This window comes from Serinus canaria, chromosome 9 (genome assembly GCF_022539315.1).
Source record: "Serinus canaria isolate serCan28SL12 chromosome 9, serCan2020, whole genome shotgun sequence".
Taxonomy (NCBI): Eukaryota; Metazoa; Chordata; class Aves; order Passeriformes; family Fringillidae; genus Serinus; species Serinus canaria.
This window is the reverse complement of record NC_066323.1, coordinates 6425646-6446666: the sequence shown is the minus strand read 5'-3', so window position 1 is coordinate 6446666 and position 21021 is coordinate 6425646. Positions and strand designations below refer to the sequence as shown.

General features: G+C 46.2%; 1 protein-coding gene across 9 annotated transcripts in view; it reads right to left on the bottom strand.

Annotated features, from left to right (window-relative positions):
• LOC103815302 (calcium-activated potassium channel subunit beta-2) overlaps nucleotides 1-21021 on the bottom strand; it is a 129807-nt gene that overhangs the window by 15999 nt on the left and 92787 nt on the right. For 7 of the 9 annotated variants that reach the window (XM_009089042.4, XM_050977859.1, XM_018912787.3 and 4 more), the window contains one exon: nucleotides 1222-1332. The exons of 1 other annotated variant lie outside the window; for it this stretch is intronic. In XM_009089042.4, the coding sequence (XP_009087290.2) occupies nucleotides 1222-1332 (111 nt within the window). Of the gene's footprint in view, nucleotides 1-1221; nucleotides 1333-7016; nucleotides 7107-21021 lie in introns of those variants that run through there. One more of the 9 variants, XM_030227266.2, reaches the window with a different exon arrangement.

Genomic DNA, 21021 nt, shown 5'->3' with positions numbered 1-21021 from the left:
AAAGAAGAGACTGGCAGAAGTACAGGAGGCATTTAGCTCCAATGAAAGTTCATGCTGAAAAGCTGGCCTTTTTGTCTTCAGAATATCTGTTTGGGATCAGATAATCCAAAGAGCTGAACACCTATGCAACCTTTGCAGAAACCTTCAGAGAATGGGCCAATTCTCCAAAGAACCTCAGGCTCCTGAGGGCAGATCTGCTGCCTGGAGTCAGGAGTGCAGATTCCCAAGCAGATGCCAACAGTAATGTCTCATTAGAATTACTGAAGAGTGTGTTTTGCTAATTGGCACTGTAGGTACATTTGTATCTGGTTTTGTTTCACTGGAGTGTGATTTTTTGTGATTACATTTAATAGTCGGTGCAAGAGGAACTGAAGGAGAGGTGGAAAGGGGAAAAGGAAAGCAAAGAAAGGCAAATGTGTCCTTGCTGTGACAAGACAAGCTGTCCAGCAAATCTTACTACAAAGGAGAGGGATTTTGGAAGGATGAGTCTGAGCATTACTGACAATTGTTATTTCATCATTGATATTTAAAACTTTATTCCCAACTGAGCACTGCCTTTGTCTGTGGACTTCAAACCTCTCCTTGCCTTTCCTTCTCTTTGGCACATTTCCCTGCTCCCCTGGGAGATCCAGTAGCTCATTTATTCCTCTGTCTCCTTCAGCCTGTTCCCTCCAGCAACACCACTCGAGTGGGCTGGTGAGCCACCAGCTCTCTTTCAAGCAGCTAAACAACCCCCAGGTACTGTGCAGTGTATTGCACACAGGCTCCTCCTCACACGTGCACCTGCACAGCCAGAAATCATCTCTGGCAGCTGGATGCATCATTCAGGTGTGCAACAGCTGTGTGGGGCAGTGTCCTGCCTGGGGGACAGGGTGGCTGCAGGCAGGACACCTGCAAAAAGCATGAAGGCTTCACAGGGGTTGGGGCTGGGATTAGTGTGCTTTTAAACCTGAGTCAGAGATGCCACAGCTGCTGCTGGTGTCTGGGAACAAGGAAGGCTTTGCCCGAGGCTCTGGCATTGCCCCTGGGCTCTGCTTTGGCTTGGCACAGTAACCCTGGCCCTCCTGGGCTGCTCCTGTGCCTGGTGGAGCAGAGCTGGGGCTGTGGGGCACAGGAAGGGCACCCTCTGCATCCCTCCTGCTTCCCCAGTGCCAGCACGGGGGAGAAGCCACGGGCCACGCTCACAGATATGCAAACCCAAATCAGCACAGGTGCCTTTACCTTTTCTCATCATGTCTGTAAGATGTAGATCCCCGGCCACTGGTCCAAATAAACATTTTAGAGGGCTGCCCAGGGTTGGCTCTGCTCGCTGCAGTGGGACGATGGAAGGACCTGGGGGAAGAGGGATAATTTTTGTCACTGCCCATCCCACATGGCAGAGCACATCATAGCCAGTGTGCCAGATCCCCTGTGGCCATGCCCCCTGTGCTCTGAGGATGGACATTTGTTAACTTGAGGTGAGATGTAAAATAAAGGGGATGAGAGGCCAGTGTGTTGGAATGGAGAACAAACCCCATTAGCCCCACTGGCAAAAGGTGAGGCTGGCTGATCAGGCTTAGCTCTGCTCCACGCTGCAGAGGACTCACACCATGGGCAAGAAATCATCAGTAGGACAAGAAAAGGTAATAGCTGTGTCCAATGTTCTTATGGCAGCATTTTTCAGGGACAAAATGGCTATTGTTTAAGCACATCCACTCATCACAGGGTTTTGGTTGTTCTGCAAGGTGAGGCTCTCAGGGAAGGACTCTGAATGGGGCAGAAGCATGAGATGCAAATGCAGCATTTTGTGGAAGTGTAACTGATATGACAAAGATATCTTTTCCCATGGAGAAATTACCATCCCAAGGCCAGTTAGAAGCCTGCCCAAGGACTTCCTTGTTTCACTTCAGGGCATGAGATCTGTTGCCTTCTCTGAGGGTCTCAGGCCACGTTGGATCTGCCAGTGGGCCCATGGCTCCCCTTGTAGCTCCTCTTAATTTCTTCTGTTTTTTGTGAGGCTCAGTTAAAAATCTTGGTCTCTGAGAACTGGGCCATTCCTGTAAATGCTGCATTTTGCATTCTTTCACAGCACAACATTTTGTGGTTTTAATGCATTCAGATACAAGCTCAAGGGAAAAAAAATCCAGATACCAAATAGTTCATTGTGAAGTTTTCATACACTGGGGGCCATTCTTTAGCTCACTGAAAATTAAACCTGATGGCTGATGCAGTCAGCAGAGAAGGCACATCATCTGAGAAAGTCTCTAATGTCACTGTCTCCATAATCATGCAAAGGGCTAATTTCAATATTTGCATTGTGGTGAAACAGGAGAATACTTAAATTCTGTAGAGGTGGCTGCAGGGGAAAACTGACATGGACAGGAGCCAAAATCCATCTGTGTGCAGACAGGCTGTTGGGTGCTGAGGGGCTGGGCTTTCCAGCTGGAGTCAGCCCAGAGCCCCCCATCATAGGGACCATGACACAGCCCCAGGCACAATTCACACCCTGGTGGGGCAGCTGGCTGGGCAAACTGGCCAAACTGGTGTTCCTGTCACCCCCTCCCTGCTGGGACCCTGCTCAGATGGTGGCTCGGGACTGGGACTTGCAGACAAGGACCTTGCTTAAAATAAGAGGTGGCAATATTTGATGGAGCTTTTGGCTGCATGGGTGAACAGCAAATTGGACAAGAAGGTGGTCTAGAAGAAGGGAGGAGGAAGGAGGGGAATCTCCCCCAGTGCTTTCCCTGATTCTGTGGTGATCAGTGCAGTCTGAATGCCAAGAACAATTCTGGTATTTCCATACAACCACTGCAGTTAAATATTGGGGAATGGACAACAGGATGAGGCACTGCCTCTCTGAAATAACTATAGTTTAGAAGGTGAAGTAGCATCTGTTGGGACCTAATTGATATTGCCAACAACTAAGTGTTTTGATGGTGATATTGGTCAGAAATTTCACTTGTAAAACCCTGAGCCAAATCCTCACACTGCTGGATGAGATTTCACCCACATTAACTCAGGCAGCACCACAGTGACCACCAAGCTGGCATTTCTGCTCCAGGCCATGCAGGAGGGGTCAGACCAACTCCCCAGGGGCCACACTGCATGCTGGACTGAGCCTGTCCCAGGATGAGTCCCTTAGGGATGGAAAATAAAATTATGCTTCATTACAATGATTCCATTGCACTCTTTAGGATGTCACGCACTACAGGAAAGCCTGGTTGTGCTGCCACAGCCTGAGTGGTCCCAGAGCCATCAGGAGATGGTGGTGAATGCTATTAGAGAGCCTTTTCTTAATTAAGCTAAACTTGGGCACTCATTAGAGGTCATCAGCAGCTTCTGCCACCTGTCAGAGCTGACAGGGACACCTGAGCAGGACTCCCTGAGCAGGGACCCAGATCTGTGAGCTCCAGAGCAAATTTCTGGGCTGGGAGCTGGGTGAGGGGGTCTGTCCCACTGAGGGGATGCCAGAGAAGGAAGAGGGATGCTTCCCTTGCCAGTGAAGTGGGAGTGATTTCAGACTCCCTTTAGTGCCAGTGCCCTGGAGCAGTCCATATGTGACAGCTTTAATGCTGCCTGCTTCGTTAGTTGAGCAATCTGAGCTAACTTCCACCATTTAACACACAATTGCACACCTAATTTTGTGTAAAATTGTAACACTGATGACATCATAACACCACTCCAGAGGTCGAATAAGTGACCGAAGCCCATGGTTCCCTTAGGCAGGGGTTAGACATTAGGTAAAAACCTTTTGTGAACCAGCAACCATACAAACTCCCCAGGACCCTTCTTTGAAGGCCTTTGGGGGATTCATACCCTCCAAAGCTGCATCCTCCATGAGCATGCTCTGCCCAACAGGTCAGGTAAACTTCCATGCCTTTCTCCCCTGCTGGGTAAGTCTCTGTGATCCATGTTTCTTCACTGCCCCCTCTCTCTTTTCTGGGAAATCAAATAACATTAGTTTTTCTAGGTTTTTATCCCCCATGGCTTCTCAGAGTCAGCTGCTGGCAACTTATTTTTATTATGCAACAAGTAATCAGCCTGGGCAACTCGTTACTGCAGGATGTCAGCCTTGCATTCAGAGTGGATTGTGTTGTTGCTTGAACAGACAGAGCACCTAAAGTCACCAAAATACCTTAAAAACAGTGGAGAAGAGATGCTTCAAGCTGCTTTTTAGACTGCCAGGACTCTGTGGGGGATACTCCTACAGGGCAGGTTATCCAAAACTTGCTGTAGTTGAGGTGACTTTGCTAGTCAGGGTGCAGGGTGGGACTCTGGCCTTCCTGCCTGACCTTGCCTGCACACCTCTGTCTCCTTCACTATTTACACAATGTGGCATCAATGCAGTTGTCTCTTGACATGGTTGCCACAGTGACAGGCAAGGGGCCAAGTTTGCTTTTTGCAAAACACACCTCATTCTTCATGTCTGGGTCTATTCTGAGTAAATGCTCAAGGCTGAGGGCAGAAATGCAGAGTAAAGAGTGCCCAGTCTGGTACAAACACTGAGTCTGTGATGCTGTCCCACTCCTCCCCTCTTCTCTTGTTCTCATCCTCTTCTTGAGCGTTACCTGCTGGTGGATTTCATGGAACTCACTAGAAAACCTGACAAGATGTCCATTGCAAGGTGAAGGCTTGAGACAGCCCTTAGAAAATTAGAACTATTCTGCCCTGTCCTAAGGACTATCGACATGTCCACACAGCAACCACCTGATTGAGGATTTCATTGTGAAGTAAACACAACAGGGTAGCATTTGCTTCAAATTTCTCCAAGAGAGAGTGTAGTTCTGAGGGTAAATCACAAAATCCCTTAGCTGGTACCTTGGGGACTATATTACATACCCTATGTTACTCTGCTGTCCTCACCTTCACCCTGGGTTGGCCCCTCTCCTTCCTCTCTGTACAGTTTGTGTCACGACTGGTATGAAAAGTCCCTCACCTCTAGGTCACCACAGCTGTGAACAGCCAAAGAGAGATGGTGCAGACCATGTTTTTAGATGGAAAGCTGGGTTTTATATGTGTGTTTGCTCATAATTGCCTCTGCCAATGTTTATGTTAATCACAGGGTTTCTGAGACCTTGGAGAACCATTTACAGCACCAAACTAATGAGCTTTTTTCCCCTTATGACATTTCATTTCCTGGGCAGTGTGGCCACTGTAAAAAGAGAAGCACTTGCATTAATTTTGCCTCATAAAAGACACCCTGATTCATCAAAAGGCAGCCAAAGCTAAACATTCACCTAAAGATTCAATCACTGACCACCTCAGCTCTGTGAATACACCCCCATCCCCCACTGTCCATGCTGACAGCTGCTGGGTGCTTTATCCCAGTATTTCCCAGCCAGAAGATTCATTCAAATCCCAAGGGAGTTCTCTGGAAACCCCAAAGTTTTCCTGCTAGCCCACATGTTACCCTCTCCCCTTGCCACCTACAACAGCCAGTGCCAGTTCTGGGACAGATGGGTCAGTGGCTGGTGAGTGATGGAAAGTATTTTGTCTCTCTCATGCCTGGATAGACCCTTTTTTTGAGTGGTCCTATGAGAAAAGGAAGAGACTGAAGCCAGGCATCAAAGGCAACCTGCAAGAAGACAGTTGTTCACTTTGAGGTGAATTTACTGAATATCAGCAATTAGACTTTGTGTCCATACAGGTCTTACCCATGCCTCTGCCTGGGGATAGAATGTTCTCTTATGGATTTGATGAGCCAGAAAACAGGCAAAGTGGTGTGTGATGAAGGGTGGGAGAATAAATAAAACAGCCTGTTAAATTTTTAATGTAAAGTGTAGCCTGACTGGAGGGTAGTCTGGCTTTTAGGTGCCTTGGAGCATGGAAGAGATTCCGAGGCAGAGTGGTGGAAGTAACTACTGTGTTAAGATGCTCCTGTCTGATTCAGGAGATGATCCAGGGCAGGTTTCCAGTCCTGGTCTTAAAAGAACAAAAGAACTGGACCAAGGACCCTTGTTTGCATCCAAAACACGACAGAAAGCACACACCAAGATCACAATTAAGCTAACTCACAAAAGAAATGCATCTGCAATAGCAGAAGACAGCCACCACTTAGGGAACAATTAATGCTCTGGCAGCAGCAGCTCTGAATGGAGGAGCAGCAAAAGCAACACCAAAGGGTGAATTTGTGCCCCTGTGAGGGAACTTTGCTGCTCCACAGCTGATGGGCAGGGCAGAGTGACACAAATTGCTGCAGCCTCTGAGGAGCCCCAGCTGCACTAAGAGCCTGATCCAACCAGCAGGTGACCTTCAGTCTGGGCAAGGGGGAAATGGACAGTGGGCAGCTGGTGCTAATGTAGTGACAGGAGTATGGCAAGGCTGATGGTTAATGATGCTTCATTAATGATTCACCTCTGTTTCTGACCCTGCTCCAAAATCTCCCCCGAGCTCAGAGCTGAGCTCTCCATCCAGATTCTGAATGTAATGAGGGAGACATCCAGGACACAGAGTGCTCCTGCTGGATTCCCATGTCACAGGCATGTCTGGGACATTCCATGTCCAAAGGAGGAGAGTGGGGCTGCCAGGGACAGCTGAAGCCATCACACAGGGGTGCAGATGAGCTGTATGTGGAGCACAGTGACAGTTGGATATGTTGCAATATTTCTTTATATTTAAAGTTATCCTTGACAATTGTTAATTCCCTCTTTCCAGTATATACAGGAGAAAAAGAAGTATTCAGAAAGGCTGAGGTATCTGTATCTCCCTGCTACATAATAATATGTCTACACTTCAAAATTAAATATTCCAACCTCTGAATCTTCCAGGTTTCCATCTCATGATGTTTTTCTCTCCAGTGCTATCTTTGTTTTGAAAAAGCTTTTAAACCTTGCCATTTAATTATGCCCCTCATCCCTAGGCTTCCACTTTCCCAACAGCTTCCTTCCTAGTCCACCCAGCATGTCTGTAGACTTTATAGCCTTTATTCTTCATGACCCTTTTACCTTTAACTTCCTTTTCCCATTTTCTTTCCTTATTTGTTTTCCAAGTTCCTCTTCCTGTACATTACTATCCCAGTGACAATTTGTTTCACTCACCTTGGCCCCACTCTGTTAGTCTCAATTATTCTGATTTAGCTGACTGAACCAGCAAATTTGAAGAAATTCCTGTGTCCCAGGTCAGCCACAAAGGAGGGAAGCAACAGACTCACAACTTCTCTTCTTTGGTGACCTTTTGGTTGCCTTTGGGCAGTCTGGCATTATGGTCTCAGTTTCCTCATCTGTAAAGAGAGGTGCAGGTGCCACCACTGTGCCTGGCACTTGGAGACCATCCCCAGGTGGCAGAGCATGAGGTGAAGAGCCAGCCCTCATTCCCATCCTCATGTTTTGGTGCTGGTGAGTTTGCAATCCAAGCACGAGGCAATGCCTCTCTTGGCACGTTGCAGTCATGAGGATCAACGTTTGTGAGGAACAGCTGAACATAATTGTCCACTTTGCCTGTCAGGATTCTGCAAACATTTTTAGCTTTCCGTGCTGAATTTGGATTTACGTAGCAAGTGACACATTGGACAAGCACTATATTCACCATCTCAGCTGCTCCCTGGCTTCAGAGAAGGGCACAATCTGCCTGTCAGATGGGGCTGGCTCTGGGAGGGGGTGTAGCAGTAGCAAGTGTGGGGTCACCTCTCTGCAATTTGCTTCTCTCCAGATGAGCCAAGAGAGTTTTATAGTGAGATCTGCTCTGCCAAAGACCAGGCAGTATTGCACTGATGGAGAAGGATCCTGGGGGGAAGGAGGAAGGCAGTGAAAGTGCTGCACTACCTCTACTACCTCACTCGGTGCTCTCCTTTAAATCTTAGCACAGCCCTCTGCAATTGCAGAGGGATAGATCACCTTGGGTGCTGCACTGCACCACAAGAGCTGGGCCAGGTAAGAGCATGTGGGTGGCAGTGAAGAGGCTCTGTGGCTCGTGGCCATGCCCTGATAAACCCAGTGGGAAATGGAGATGGGGTGAGAGAAGGGAGAGGGAGTGGAGGCACAGTGCTCCATGCTGAGGTCAGTCTCTTTGATGGTCATCAGAAGGGAATGACCTTCTCTCCAGCTGAGTTTTTGTGGGTACCTACTTCACCAGATCTTAAAGGATGCTGGTTTGGATACTAATAAAGACATTTTTAAGAGTATTTTGATGCACAGTGGGAGCTGAATGCCTCTGGCTATGCTGAAGTGGCCTGGCTTCAGACTTGACTCCTATGTCCTTTCACTGCTGCCATTTGAGGGACCTGGGATTTACACCCCAAAGTGTGAAACAACAGAGTGTTGGCAGTGCTGTTTCAGAGGTGATGAACAGAGGCACAGAGGCTGATGAAACCTGGCCAAAGGCTCCCAGGAACACTCTGGTGGCTGTAGTTGAAAAAACACCCTAAAAAATGGTGGACAACCACCTTCCACCCAGCGAGGAGGGAGAAGAGCCAAGACACGTACAGATGCCTGTGCCAGAGAGCAAAGGCAGAGCCTTGCTTTGTGGTTGTGCCAATTCCCATCCATGGGGACACCCCTTCCAGCTCTGTGGAACCGTGCCTCAGCTTTACACCCCTCCAGAGAAGCTGATCTGAGAAGGACATGGCTTTTAAATGTCCCTGGAGAGAGTTTCACTTCAGCACTAAAATACTGACGGTGTGTTTGAGGGAAGGAGCACAGGGGAGGAAGGGTGATGGGCTGCTGGGGACACAGAGGACACCAGCAGCTTTTAGGGAAACCACAGAGGAGAAGCATACTGCACGAGTGATGTGGCTGGGGAGGGAGGTGAGGGCAGAGAAAGATAAACAGATGCAAAGCAGCACCCAGAGGAAGAGCACGAACAGGCAGGGCAGATAGGGCAGGAGTGGCTTTTCTGTCTCCTAATTCCTTGAGCAGGTCAATCATCCTTTATCTCCTTTGAGTCAGTCCCTGTGCCATGGAGAGCAGCAGCCAGAACAAAGCAAAGGCAGAGGAGAGCTCAAACCACTGCCCAGCGGGAAGTGAATACTCTGGCACTATTTATTTTTGAGTCTGCATTTGGATTAGCTGTAAAGAGCTATGTGGATAAGCAAGCAGGCAATTACAGCTGGGACGTGCTGCTCATGAATGGAAACAGCTCCAATCTGCTCAGGACATATTGAAATTCTAATTCAGTTAGATTCCTTTAGTTACAGCGCTCATCACAGACACTAAAAGAGATAGGATTAGAAAATAAATACAACTCTTCTGCTGCCTTTGGTCTGTCTTCTGTGCTCCCCTTTCCCTCCTCCCTCCCCAGTTTTAGCTGTTGTTTGACTTTATTTTCTGTGGTAAAATACAGCAGTCTGCTCTTAGTCTTGTTAATTTTTATGATCTAGCAGAGCAGAGCTGGCCAGACCCCTGTGCTGCTGAGGGATGGGCAGTGAGCCCCAGCACAAAGCCACTGCTGCAGCTCCTCCTGTCACATCTTATCAAAGACCACTGCCCAGAGACACCTGAAAAGGTGCAGGGGTGACACAGAGACTCAGCAGAGCAAGGACATCATTTACAACAGCTCTTCCCTGGCATCATCCCTGGCCCAGACAAGAGCTCCAGCCTGCACTGCTCACCCAGCAAGCAGGTTGGCTCTCTGCTCTGGGTTTTGGTGTGAAGCTCCTTCACCACTGCAGACAACCACTTTTGCACTGTGCTTGTGCAGGCAAGTTTCTAAAAGATCTGATTCAAAAAATTGACCAGGGAAGAGGACTGGGAGTGCTGGATCAGCCCTGCCAGTGTGACCTGGAAATTCATGGAAGTCACTTAGCTGTGTGATGCTGGTTTAATTTCTCCGTCTGTCAGTGAAAAAATGTTGTATTAAATCTGCTGACATATGCAAGGAACAGATAATTGAGCTCTAAATGTCAGAAGCTGCTGGGTTGGAGGAACAGGAGGAGCTGGGGTGTGTTTCTCCATCTGACTGGCAGTGGTGTTCCACCACATGTGCTCTCTTGGACCTGCTGGGGACCTCTGAATGCAGGGGAATGTCTAAAGGGAGGTTGTGAATAGTCCTGACACATCAGCTTAGAAACCTGGTTATGGGAGACTCTGGGTAGAAAGTTCCTGTCTCCCTTGAAGCTAAGGAAAGGGCTTGATGGAGAAAGGCAGCTGGAATATCCAATATGACTGATATTGAGTCATGGAGTTGTGAAATAAGCAACTCTCTGCTAGAAACAAACACCCAGCTTGGCTCTCATGAGCATCTTTCCTCTTTGTCTTATTACAAAAGGGTAAAATTGACATCATAAGCACTCTGCAGTGGCTTGTCATCCTTTCAGAACACAAACTTCACCATCTGTAGCCCTCTTAGTTGAATATGATAAATTGCTCAGATTCACAAAACAAAATTTTGTGCCCAAGTGCTGTAGAAAAGCTCCAGACATATTTTTTTTCCCTGCACACATTTCACATAGTTTTCACATAATTTTAAATTTTTAAGTCCTTATTTTTTAAAATGGAATTCTGTAGGTGCAGCTGCCTGTTGGCCATTGAGTCTAAGTCCTGTGCAACATGGCTACAACTCTGTGGACCTTTGAACTCACACCCTTGTCCTCTGGAGATCCCTGTTTGCTTTGCCTGATTGCTTTTTGCTGATTGGTGGTGAGGAGCTGTTGTTTTAACAATGAGCTCAACACTAAGATAATAATTCAATGGAAGGGAGCTCTCTCCATTGAGTAGTTCTACTATTGATAGCAAAATAGAAAAGCTCTTGGGCATAACATGGAAATCATATTTCTAATGACCTCTAAACACAGCTCATGCTTACCAGCTGGGGACATCTGCTCATGTATGACCAGGTATCTTCTGTGATAGTCTGAGGGGTGATGGTAAGGATGTCCAAGCCACATTTTAGGGACAGAAGCCAGCTGGCTGATTGGAAGAACAATGCAAAACCCCAATTCCTCCTGGGCAGCCACATGCCCCAGAGAACCATTTCCAGTGCCAGAAGAAGGAAGCCTTTCTAGTGGAGACATTTGTGGTTAACACAATCAAATCCAGCCTGATGAGCAAGGCAGGGGAGAAAGTTAGAAACTGAGTGGGTCACATGAAGGCAGAGTGTTAGAAAGACAGGGATCCCAGCCCAAGAGAGAGCAGTGATGCACAGGAGAGAGCAGGAGCAGCAGCATACTGCAGCAAGGCAGTAGTGAGGTGCACAAGGCAGCTGGTATGGGGTGGATGGGAAATCTGGTGAGCTGAGGAGTTGATTGACTGCTGAGATGAGGCTGATGACTGGGCTTAGCCCAGTGCTGCCCCAGCCACGAGGTCAAAAATCAGAGTGAACTCTAAAGCACCTGCTCTGCAGAGGAGTCAGTGCCTGGTAGGCTGGGTGGTAGAGATGCAGATTCAGCCTCTTTGGTAAATGACAGCTCAGGAGTTATCAATCTCTACAGAGGTGTCCTTGTAGTATAATTTTTAGCATAAAACAAATTTTTCTTTAGAGTCAGGAAAAAAGATAGTGAGAAAGAACAAAAGCAAAGTCTCTCTAAGACAGATGAATGTGCATATGCCTTCAATGCAATGCAGTTTTGAACCAAAAATGAGAACAAAATCTCTGCTGCTCTCTGAGGGCAGTGGAGCATGCTAAACAGTGAAAGGGCCACGTCCATGGAACCAAAACCTCCTGTATTTTTGGTCTTATAACTGGTCTGGAAATGAAAGCAATGGTAGGAACAGTCACAGATGCTTCCATTCCTCACATGACAATAATCTATATTAATTACTGCAAGCATCCAGCTTCAAACAGTGTCACTGCAGTGCTATTACTGTTTAAAAGTACTGAGTTTCCAAGGAGCTGAATGTCTTTTTCTCCCCCTAATCATGATTACTCGGCTTAGTACTTGGGCCAAGTTTCTATTTAACCAAGATAAATGGATATTTCCAAAACAAGCAAGTTAACACTATGCATCACCTTATTACTCTCCTCACAGATTTCTTGCTTCTTGTGCTATTTTATTCACCTGCTAAACACAAATAGCAATAAGAACAGGGAGGAGGAACTATGCAGGGTCCTATATATCTTAAAGGTAAAATGATACATAAATCTGGTTTTGACCATTACTTTGTCCTATTCTGTGACAGCATTTTCTCTTGATTAGTGTAATGTAGCAACATTATTTTGTCCTGTAATTTCTCTTCTGTGGAACATGGGCATCCACACCACATTTTTGCAGATACCACCAGCCTATCTGACTAATATTTTGTCGCTTCCTGCTTGGAATCCTTATTTATCACTGAAGTTGATGTGCCAGCACTGTAGGTTAGCATTCAGAAGAGCAGATGGGGGATTAGAGACAAAACTTCTGTCAGTGATAACGGGACTTCCATGCTTCATTTCCCCTGGGGCACAGTGAGTGTTTTCCTTTTCAACAGTGCTGGGCAAAACTGCCTTAAGGAATTGGTGGCAGCAAAGCTGTGAGCTGGCAACACACTGAAATTGTCAGAAGGCAGGGATAGATTTTGGGTTGCTGGGCCATTTGTGGGAAGTTATTTTGTAATAGCTCCTGGGAAGATATCTGTCTCAGTACTGGAGTTCCAGTGCAGGATACCCAGAGAGAATTGACTTTCAGGGAGAGTCAGTGAGAAGTCTGGCACTGAACAACTTCTTCTCCACAAGTGAGTTCACCTGACAGCCTTTCTGGCTGTGCTGACCAGGGCAGGCTGCAGATCCATGAAAGGTCCCCATCCAGGTCTCCAAACTCTCCAAATCCTGTTATTTCAGCACCATCCTGGTCCCCACTGCTGCTGGGGAGCACCTCAAGGCTGTGCATGGGCAGCTCAGGGAGGGGAGGGTTTCTTCTTACCCCCTCCTACAGCTTTACCCAGGGGCAGTGTCCAGGACAGGCCACATGTCCTTGTGTGTGGATGTGTGAGGTCCACACATGTACCTTCCTTAGGGAAAAGCTCCCCTGTTTCTCCAGCAGCACCAGCCCCTCTCCCAGGCTCAGGGAAGTTTGTTTGTCTGTTGGGTCCAGCACCCAGAGTGCAAAGGACCTCCCAAAATGGGACGTGGTTCTTGTGCTGCAGCCTCAACATTCCTCACCACCACGGAGTCACAGCCAGAGGAACATCCCACCTCTGTCCTGGGGCCACTCCCAGGCTGGAGAGCCCTGTGTCACCCCCTGGGGTCAGTGACCCCACACACTGCTGGCTTTGCCATGGGCTGTGCTGCTGGCCACTGGGAGTCACTGAATGGCAGGAACCATCAGCACCAAGGCAGAAATCACTGTCCTAACACACCAAGTGTCACAGGGGAGATTAAAACCAGATTCTGTCTGCTAAAATGTGCACTGAGACACACAGGAGACCTGCCCAGAGCAGCAGCTTGCCCCTGTCCTCCAGTGCCACACAGATGGGAGTTGTTCAAATAATTGCCACAGGTACAGCCTGCACCATCTCACCTTCCCTGGCTTTTGTCTCTAAGGTGTCCATCCCTTGGCCAGCCTCCACCCACCTTCTCCCAAACAGCAAAAGGCTTTTACTAATCATTTGATACTGCCATTAATGAAACAAAGAGATAGATGCTGAAAATCACAACATGTGTGTTTGTCTATTCTCTGCTCCTTAGGACACTTTAACAATTACATGGTAATTTTCAGCCAGATTGATGTTTCTATGGACGTTCTTCCTGCCTCCATCTCTTCTAAGAATCTCTGAGCCCCAGTAATCATGTGGATTACATTTGAATCAAAATGCAGAAAAGCTGTGTGGTCACATTGACCTTGAAATCCTGAAGACCATTTCCATTCTAAAGGTGCTTTACAGCAGAGCTTGTGACTGAGGAGGCTGCTAAGGGAAATATAACCAAAAATGGTTTTCACATGGAGATATTCTCAGGATACTACCTGAAAATAAAAGCTGGTAGTCTTCCTCCAAATGTGTTCAGAGGGCTTTTATCCCTTCTTGGTTTCATAGTGGTAATTCAATAAGAGTAAATATTATCAGCAACTGAATTTTTATTGTATTTTAACTTTCACCCATGCTTGCTTCTCTTCCTTACAGTAGAGCTGCTTTTTAAAAATTCTTCTTTTTAAGCTTCTGTAGAAGCTTAATGAAGTCCATCATTTCAGTGCTCTTTGATATGTACTCAGAAGAGACTGGCTACTTGATTTTCTTCTTATTTACACCTGTGAGGTCAGCAGCTGAATGCAGAAGCAAGCAAAGGGCCAGAGCAATGCCACAGAGCCTGTCAGCACCACAACAAAGGCTTTTCTTCAGTTTGCAGTGATCCTTTGGGAAATCCTAACAGCTGCACTAATGTTGGATGTAATTGAAGAAATACACTCCTTAAACAGGCAGGCAGTTCAGTATTTAAACATAATGCCTGTTGAAGGAATGCTTGAAAGCTGATTTTTGACCTTCATGTGAGGCAGAAAAGAGATTTTTTTTTCAGTATCTGTACAGATTTTAAAAAAATGATGTGGAACATTTTGTCCAATAGTAGCTTTTTTTTTTAATTTCTTCATAGTGTTTGTATTTATTTTTACATTTTGCCACAATGGAAATTCAATCAAAGTCAAGGATTTTATCACCTTTCCACTTGACTGCCTGAGTCAGATGCTTAAAATGTAACACCAGCAGCCCTGTGAGTAGTTGATTTTAAAAAATCAACCTTTTGCACTACAGCTCAGAGAAGTGTCTTTTTGTTGTTTGTTTGGTTTTTTTTTCTGCAGCATGGTGGAGTCATTTGCTACCAAAACACGTTTTCACCCAAAATTGTCTGCTATTGGCACATTAAAAGGGCTGGGAAACGTTGCTGCTGGAGTCTTTCATTTGCCAGAGTGCTCCCCAGTCAGACCAGTTTGCTGGTGCAGAGTTCTGGGCTTGCAGCAGGAGTTCTGCTGTCAAACACATTTGCTGACTGGGAAGCAGCAGTTTGCTTCTTCTCAGTGCAGAGAAAAGCAAAGTTTGTTTAATCTGGAAAGTAGAAAGCAGGAATGGAACAAAAATGGCTATTGCTCTGCACCTTTCCAGCTTCCCTTTATGCTCCCAGGAGCTTTGCTTTTTTTGTCTATCACCACTTCCAAAGCTCTCACTTGCTTCTCCAGAGCTAGAGCAGCAGTGGTTTCAGCAGCCAGGTCCTCCTGAGGCTCTGTTTTCCCAGGTTTGATGTGACAGAGGATGCTCATCCAGCCCATTGCTGCTGCCAGACCCCCCAGAGGACCCCAAGAGTGGCAGTGGAGAGGAAGGGCTGACTAGGAGACAGCACATTGCAGATTTGGATGCACAGAATAAATTCCTGTGGGGTGTGGGTCACTGAGCAAAGATATCCATGTGTGGGTTCCTATTCCATGTCCCTGCTGTAAATACAAACCACCTGGCTGAGCTGGAAGGTCAGGCTGGCTCCAGCAGTGCCCTGACCCCCCTTTCTGCTCATCTTTGAAAGGGCATCCCCCAAGTGTTACCTTGGCAGCACTTGGAAGAGCATCAGCAGTTGCAATAAGTAACTGATACTATTCCCTGTCTGTATTTTCACTTCTATGAAAAACATTAAGCTGATCTAGGAGCACTTAATTTGGGAGATGCAGCTCAGTCCCAGCAAAAAGCAGCACTTGGAAGACCACCCGTGGATCTCAGCAGATCAGATTCCCTGCAGTTAAACTAAATGTCACCCCCCTGCACACAGCTGCTGGCTCCAGGTTTGCCAATTTGTAAAGCAACGTGAAGAAGATGCTGCACTTGTGAGCAGGGCAGCTGAATTATAGGTACTTAAGCAGCACTGTAGGGATATGAATTCTGTTTATTGCACAAACCTGCCTCTATAATTAATAGAAATTATGCCATTCCCTTGCTCTGTTTTCATTAATTCAGACTGATAGCTTCAGAGGACCAGACCTGATTAGGAAACACATTTTGGAAGAACAGGAGAGAACTAGAGGACTTTCTCAGCTTTTCAGCATCACTCCAGATCTCCTTCAATGTGGAAGGAGCAAAATTACTAGCAATGCTTTGGGTGTGACAAACCACCTGGCACCATAATTGTAGCCTTGTTTTACTTTTCCCTGCCCCTGGGACACAAGATCCAAACTTCCCTGGCTACCTGTCTAAATTGAACATTATGAAATGTACTTTAAACCCTCAAGAAACTCAGTCCAAAACCTTCTTAAACCCCAACAGCTCTCTAAGACCAGTGCCAGCACATCCCAATACAAACAGGCTGTAAAGTTTACCTCTCAAGCTGCAAATGAACTGAACAGCCCTGGCTCCTTCAGTGGGAGTTTTATAGACCTCTCTCCTCTCTCTTAGGAGGTGTAAACATATCAAGGTTTAACATTATGCTTTATTTATCTCAGTGGTGTAGTGTGCTATTGTTCCCACAGAAGCAGTGGTGATTCTTTATTGTAGTAGAGAGGGGGGCACTGCATGAACCAGAGCTGCTGCAGGAGCTGGCTTAGCCATGGCCAGTGACAGCTGAAACAGAGCTGGGTTTGGGTGCTGTTCCCTGATTTTGGATGCTCTGGGGACTGGAAACAAAGTGTGTCCAGAAATGAGCATGAAAATCAGACAGCTGCACAAGGGGCCATGGCCTTCCCCTCTCGCTTTGCCCCCAAAGCAAAGACACACAGGAATAGGTATGTCCAAGAGGACTTGTTTTCCTCATCATTCATTGAAAATAGAGTTAATCCTAATAGCTTTCTAACATAAAGGATGTAGTGACCACTGAACTGCCCTAAGGAGGGCCCTTTATTGATGGGACTCCGTGGCCAAGTGTAATGCAATTAAATGATTGGATTTGGTTACCTATATTGACATGGTGTCAGTGACAGTTTCCATTCTCTCTATTATTTCTATAAATAAAGTCATCTGCCATAATTAGAAAATATGAATGTGCTAAGACCTCCATTAATTCTTCTCCATATTAATCTAAGATCTGGGCAGATGTTTATTAATACCTTGTTTCGCTGCGTTCATCAGCTGTTACCAAGAATAGAAAGACTGAGACCTGATCTCATGCTGAAGGTTAAACAAGAGCAGATCTTGCCAAATCTTGGCTTCTGATTGATATTTTGACAATGCCTTGGTTTTTTTTTATCAAAATGTTTTTTTTTGAATTTTGACCCTCTCTCTGTCTTTCTTCCCTAAGTGTCCTTTGGACCCTGTATGAAACTCAGTGGTGTTTCCCATGCTCCAGGACTGTCTGGTGTGATTTCAGTGGAGCTGAATTGCATCAGCCTGTGGCCTGCCCTCTGCTCCTTCCACCTGGAGCTGGGTGAAAGCCCAGGTCCAGCACATTCAGTGCTGAGCAGCTGCTGATGGGTGCTTGGGGATGGGTGTGAGGAGCAGCAGGTGTGGATGGACCTGCACCAAGCTGTGAGGAGGGCTGTGAGCAGCCTGTGGGACCTCTCAGACCCTCCTGGTATCTGTGCTTGGCAGGTTTCAGAGCTGGTCTTTGTCCCAAGTCATCTCCTGTTGTTGCTTTCACTGGGTCTTTTGCCAAGAAGCTCCGCAATTTAATTATGTTCTCTGTCAAAGAGAGTGTAATTTTCCCCGTTTCTTTTACATATTGTGCATGGCAACCTGAGGTCACTCCTGATCTCCCTCTTTTTTCCCATTTTCCTGGTGTTTGCTGCTGCTCCCCTCTCTGTTCTGTCTCACCATCACAGGGATTTGTTCTCTTGGCTGTTACTGCCCAGGGTCAGTGCCTTTCTTTACTGCTGTACCCAGCACAGTCTAGTTGGAGCTCCTGGAATTCATAAGGCCTTGAAGAATTTAAATAATTTCAAGATTTCTGGATAAGCATGGCCCAAACCCTACCACACAGTCATCAGCAGGAATCCTGAACTGATGAAATGGCTGATATGTACTTCAAAGATTGGTATCCCATCCCATCCCATCCCATCCCATCCCATCCTCATTCCCTGGCAGATTCAGAGACAACCAAAGCAGGTGGTAATGGCTCAGCAAAACAGAATCAGGTTCCATGACAAAACTTCTCTTGAACTCAAAAAAGAATATGGGCGCAAAATTAGACCTTGTTTTGTACAAAGTCATTTTAAGCTCCTATATCTTAAAAATAATTGAAAAAAGAGTCCAGTGTTGCCTTCACCACTTCCTAGCCCTTGTCCATCTCCTTTGCTCTAGATGTTGCTTATTTCTTCTACCACTTTTTGCATTCTTTTCCCCTTTCTTGGAATAGTACTTGAAGAAATGCACATAAAGAGCTATTCTCTGGGTCAGCATTTCAATTAGTTTTAAGTCTTACATTTCTAAGTCTGTACCTTATTTATTATTTGCATTGAATCTTTGCCTGAGTGTTTGCATTGATTCTGATAACTCTGTGGGGTGCTTATCTCTCCAAACAGATCAGTAGCTTTTGGGCTGCACTTTCTGAAGCAATAAGCTGAGAAAGTTGCTTTGAACTTGAAAGCTTCTGTACTGCATTTACTAATACAGCAAGCTATTCCAGATGTATGATCCACAAAATTACTTCAATCCCATGCTAAAGGAAGTAGAATTTCTACCTGCTCTTCCTGGTCATTTTTATTTAAACAATTGCCAGTTTTACACCTCCTTCTTTTCATTACAGTCGTCCTGAGTTCATCAGGAGAAAGAACATCACTGATGTCATGGTGACATTCTTTCCAGAGTTGACAGGTTTAGGTTAATTGCTGGTCCCAGCAGAGCCAAATGTGTGGGTCACCCAAGGGACTAATCAATAGAGAGGATCTAACAGGAATCAATCTCCTACCTCAAAAAAAAAAAAAAAAAAAAGCTCCCTTTTCTTAAAATGCAGTAAAACAAACCCCACTCAAATCTGATCTGAAATCTGATCTGAATTAACATCAGGAACAAACTAAGACTTTAATTTCTATTTCTTGTTTGTTCAAGTAAGTCTTTGCACTCTCTCCCTCCGAGCCAGTTTTGGGCTAAGGTGAAAAACAGCTCCACAAAGCCTCTGTGGGAAGGCACCAGGAATGCAGCAAGATAATAGTGCAGCAAGATAAGGGGGATTAAGATTACTTCTGGTCTTTTTTAAGACATAAGAGGTGAAAAAGTTAATAGAACACTCAACCAAGAGACATTGCTGAGACCTGCAAAAAGTGATAAACCAAGACAGCTGAGTGAAATATCAGTGAGTGGCCAGAGTTTTCCATGTACATTGCAGCCTGCTGAATTCCACACGGATTATGGCATGGAAAGATGCCTGGCAGGAAAGGACCTGGGCACACAGGCCATCACCTGGTCAAGCAGGAGTCAGAGGGGGCCAAGAAAGCCAATGGCATCTCACTTTGTGAATAGTGTGGCCAGCAGGAGCAGGGCAGAGATTGTCCCCCTGTACTCAGCGCTGCTGAGGCCACACGTCAGGAGCTGTGTCCAGTTTTGGGTCCTTCACTACAAGAAAAACATTGAGGGGCTACAGCATGTCCAGAGAAGGGAAAGGGAGCTTGGAAAGGACCTGGAGCACCAGTCCTGTGAGGAGCAGCTGAGGGAGCTGGGGGTGTTTAGCCAGAAGAAAAGAAAGCTGAAGGATCTGTGTGCGGGGGGGATTTCTGGCTTTTTATAATCTGCTCAAAGAGGGTTTTAGCAAGGGGAGGGTTGGTCTCTTCTCCCAAATAACAAGTGAGAAGACAGGAGGAAATGGTCACAAATTGTGCCAGGGGAGGTTTAGAATGGCTTTTATTAAAAGTTCCTTCACCAAAAGGATGGTCAGGCCCTGGAACAAGCCGCCCATGGAAGTGGTTGAATAATCACCCTTGGAAGGGTTTCAAAGAGATGTAGAGGAGCCATGTAGGGACAGGTTTAGTGGTTGACTCAGCAGTGCTGGGTTAGTGGCTGGACTTGATGATTCTAAAGGTCTTTTTCCAATCTAAAGGATGTTGTTATTCCACACTGAGAATTTGCTTGTATTGTTGTGGAAATTAGATGTTCCTTTAATCGCCATGGCGGGTTTGAGTGGATTACTCTGTGGAGACAATATCAGCCACTGACAATCCAAATCCAGTGGACACCTGATCTGGCTGGTGTTGAAGCTGATGAAGTATTTCTATTGTACTTAATGGGCATTGGCCTCAGCCTCAGAAGAGTGCACTTCAGATTGAACTTCTCTGCCTTTGCAGCAATTTTATTAAATTTACAGAGTTGGTATTAGATTTGCTCAGTGGTATGAGAACATTACTATTCTGTTAAATTACTTTTTCAGTTAATAATATATTCTGTTCTACAAAGATTTTACTTTCTTAAGTCCTTTCCCCCCTCTTTGCCTTCATCTGGTTAAGGAATTCATTCTCCCTTTCTTCCTTGAGCTACTACATGCTGTTATCTGGCAGGGTTAAACAGCTCTTGCCCACTTCTCAAAGGAGTGCTAAACTCTATTTTTGTTCCTTGGGCTGTCCCTTTCTAGCTGGTGGAACCAAAGCAAGAAGAGCCTTGTGAACCTTGAGGGAACCTAAATCAAAGCAGGCTCTTGACCCCGAGCCCTTCCAGGTCAAGGCTCAGTACTAACTTCTGGGAAAATCCTCCACATTCCTGAGCCTTTTCTGTCCAACAAAGAGATACACTTTGTGAGCCCATTCCCAGTGATCTCTGGGATCCAAACTGTATTATATTATTGTAGTATTTACACCTGTAATACCAGCAGCATGCAAAGGGCTTTGAAGAGATCTCGGAAGACAAAGTCCCTGCCTAAAGAGCTTAATATTCATATTTTATTCACAATATAAAAATATACATACTCTGAGTCTGTAAGATACCGGATTAAAGAGGCTTTTCTCCTTAAATTAGCTCACAGAAATCTAACCCCCTGAAGAGAGAGAATGAGGCAGCTGTGGAGGGAAGGGAGCCAGCACCACTGAGTACAAAGTGTCTCTCAGCTGCCTCATCTGGAGATGCACTTTCAGCCTCAGCTTGGGGTCCTCACAGACACTTTTGATCCCTGTGAGCCCAGCTGGGATCAGAGGGCCAGGTCCATCATGCTCCCCTGCATGGTGTTCTTTGCCAGAAGTGAATTCCAGCCCAGCTCCACCTGGAGTGGATGAACTGGGATTGTGTGATGGGATCAGAGCCTTTGGGTCTGCCTGTTGGAACTCAGCCCTGCTCAGTGGAACAAAACCAGATCACTCATCCTTTTACTTGG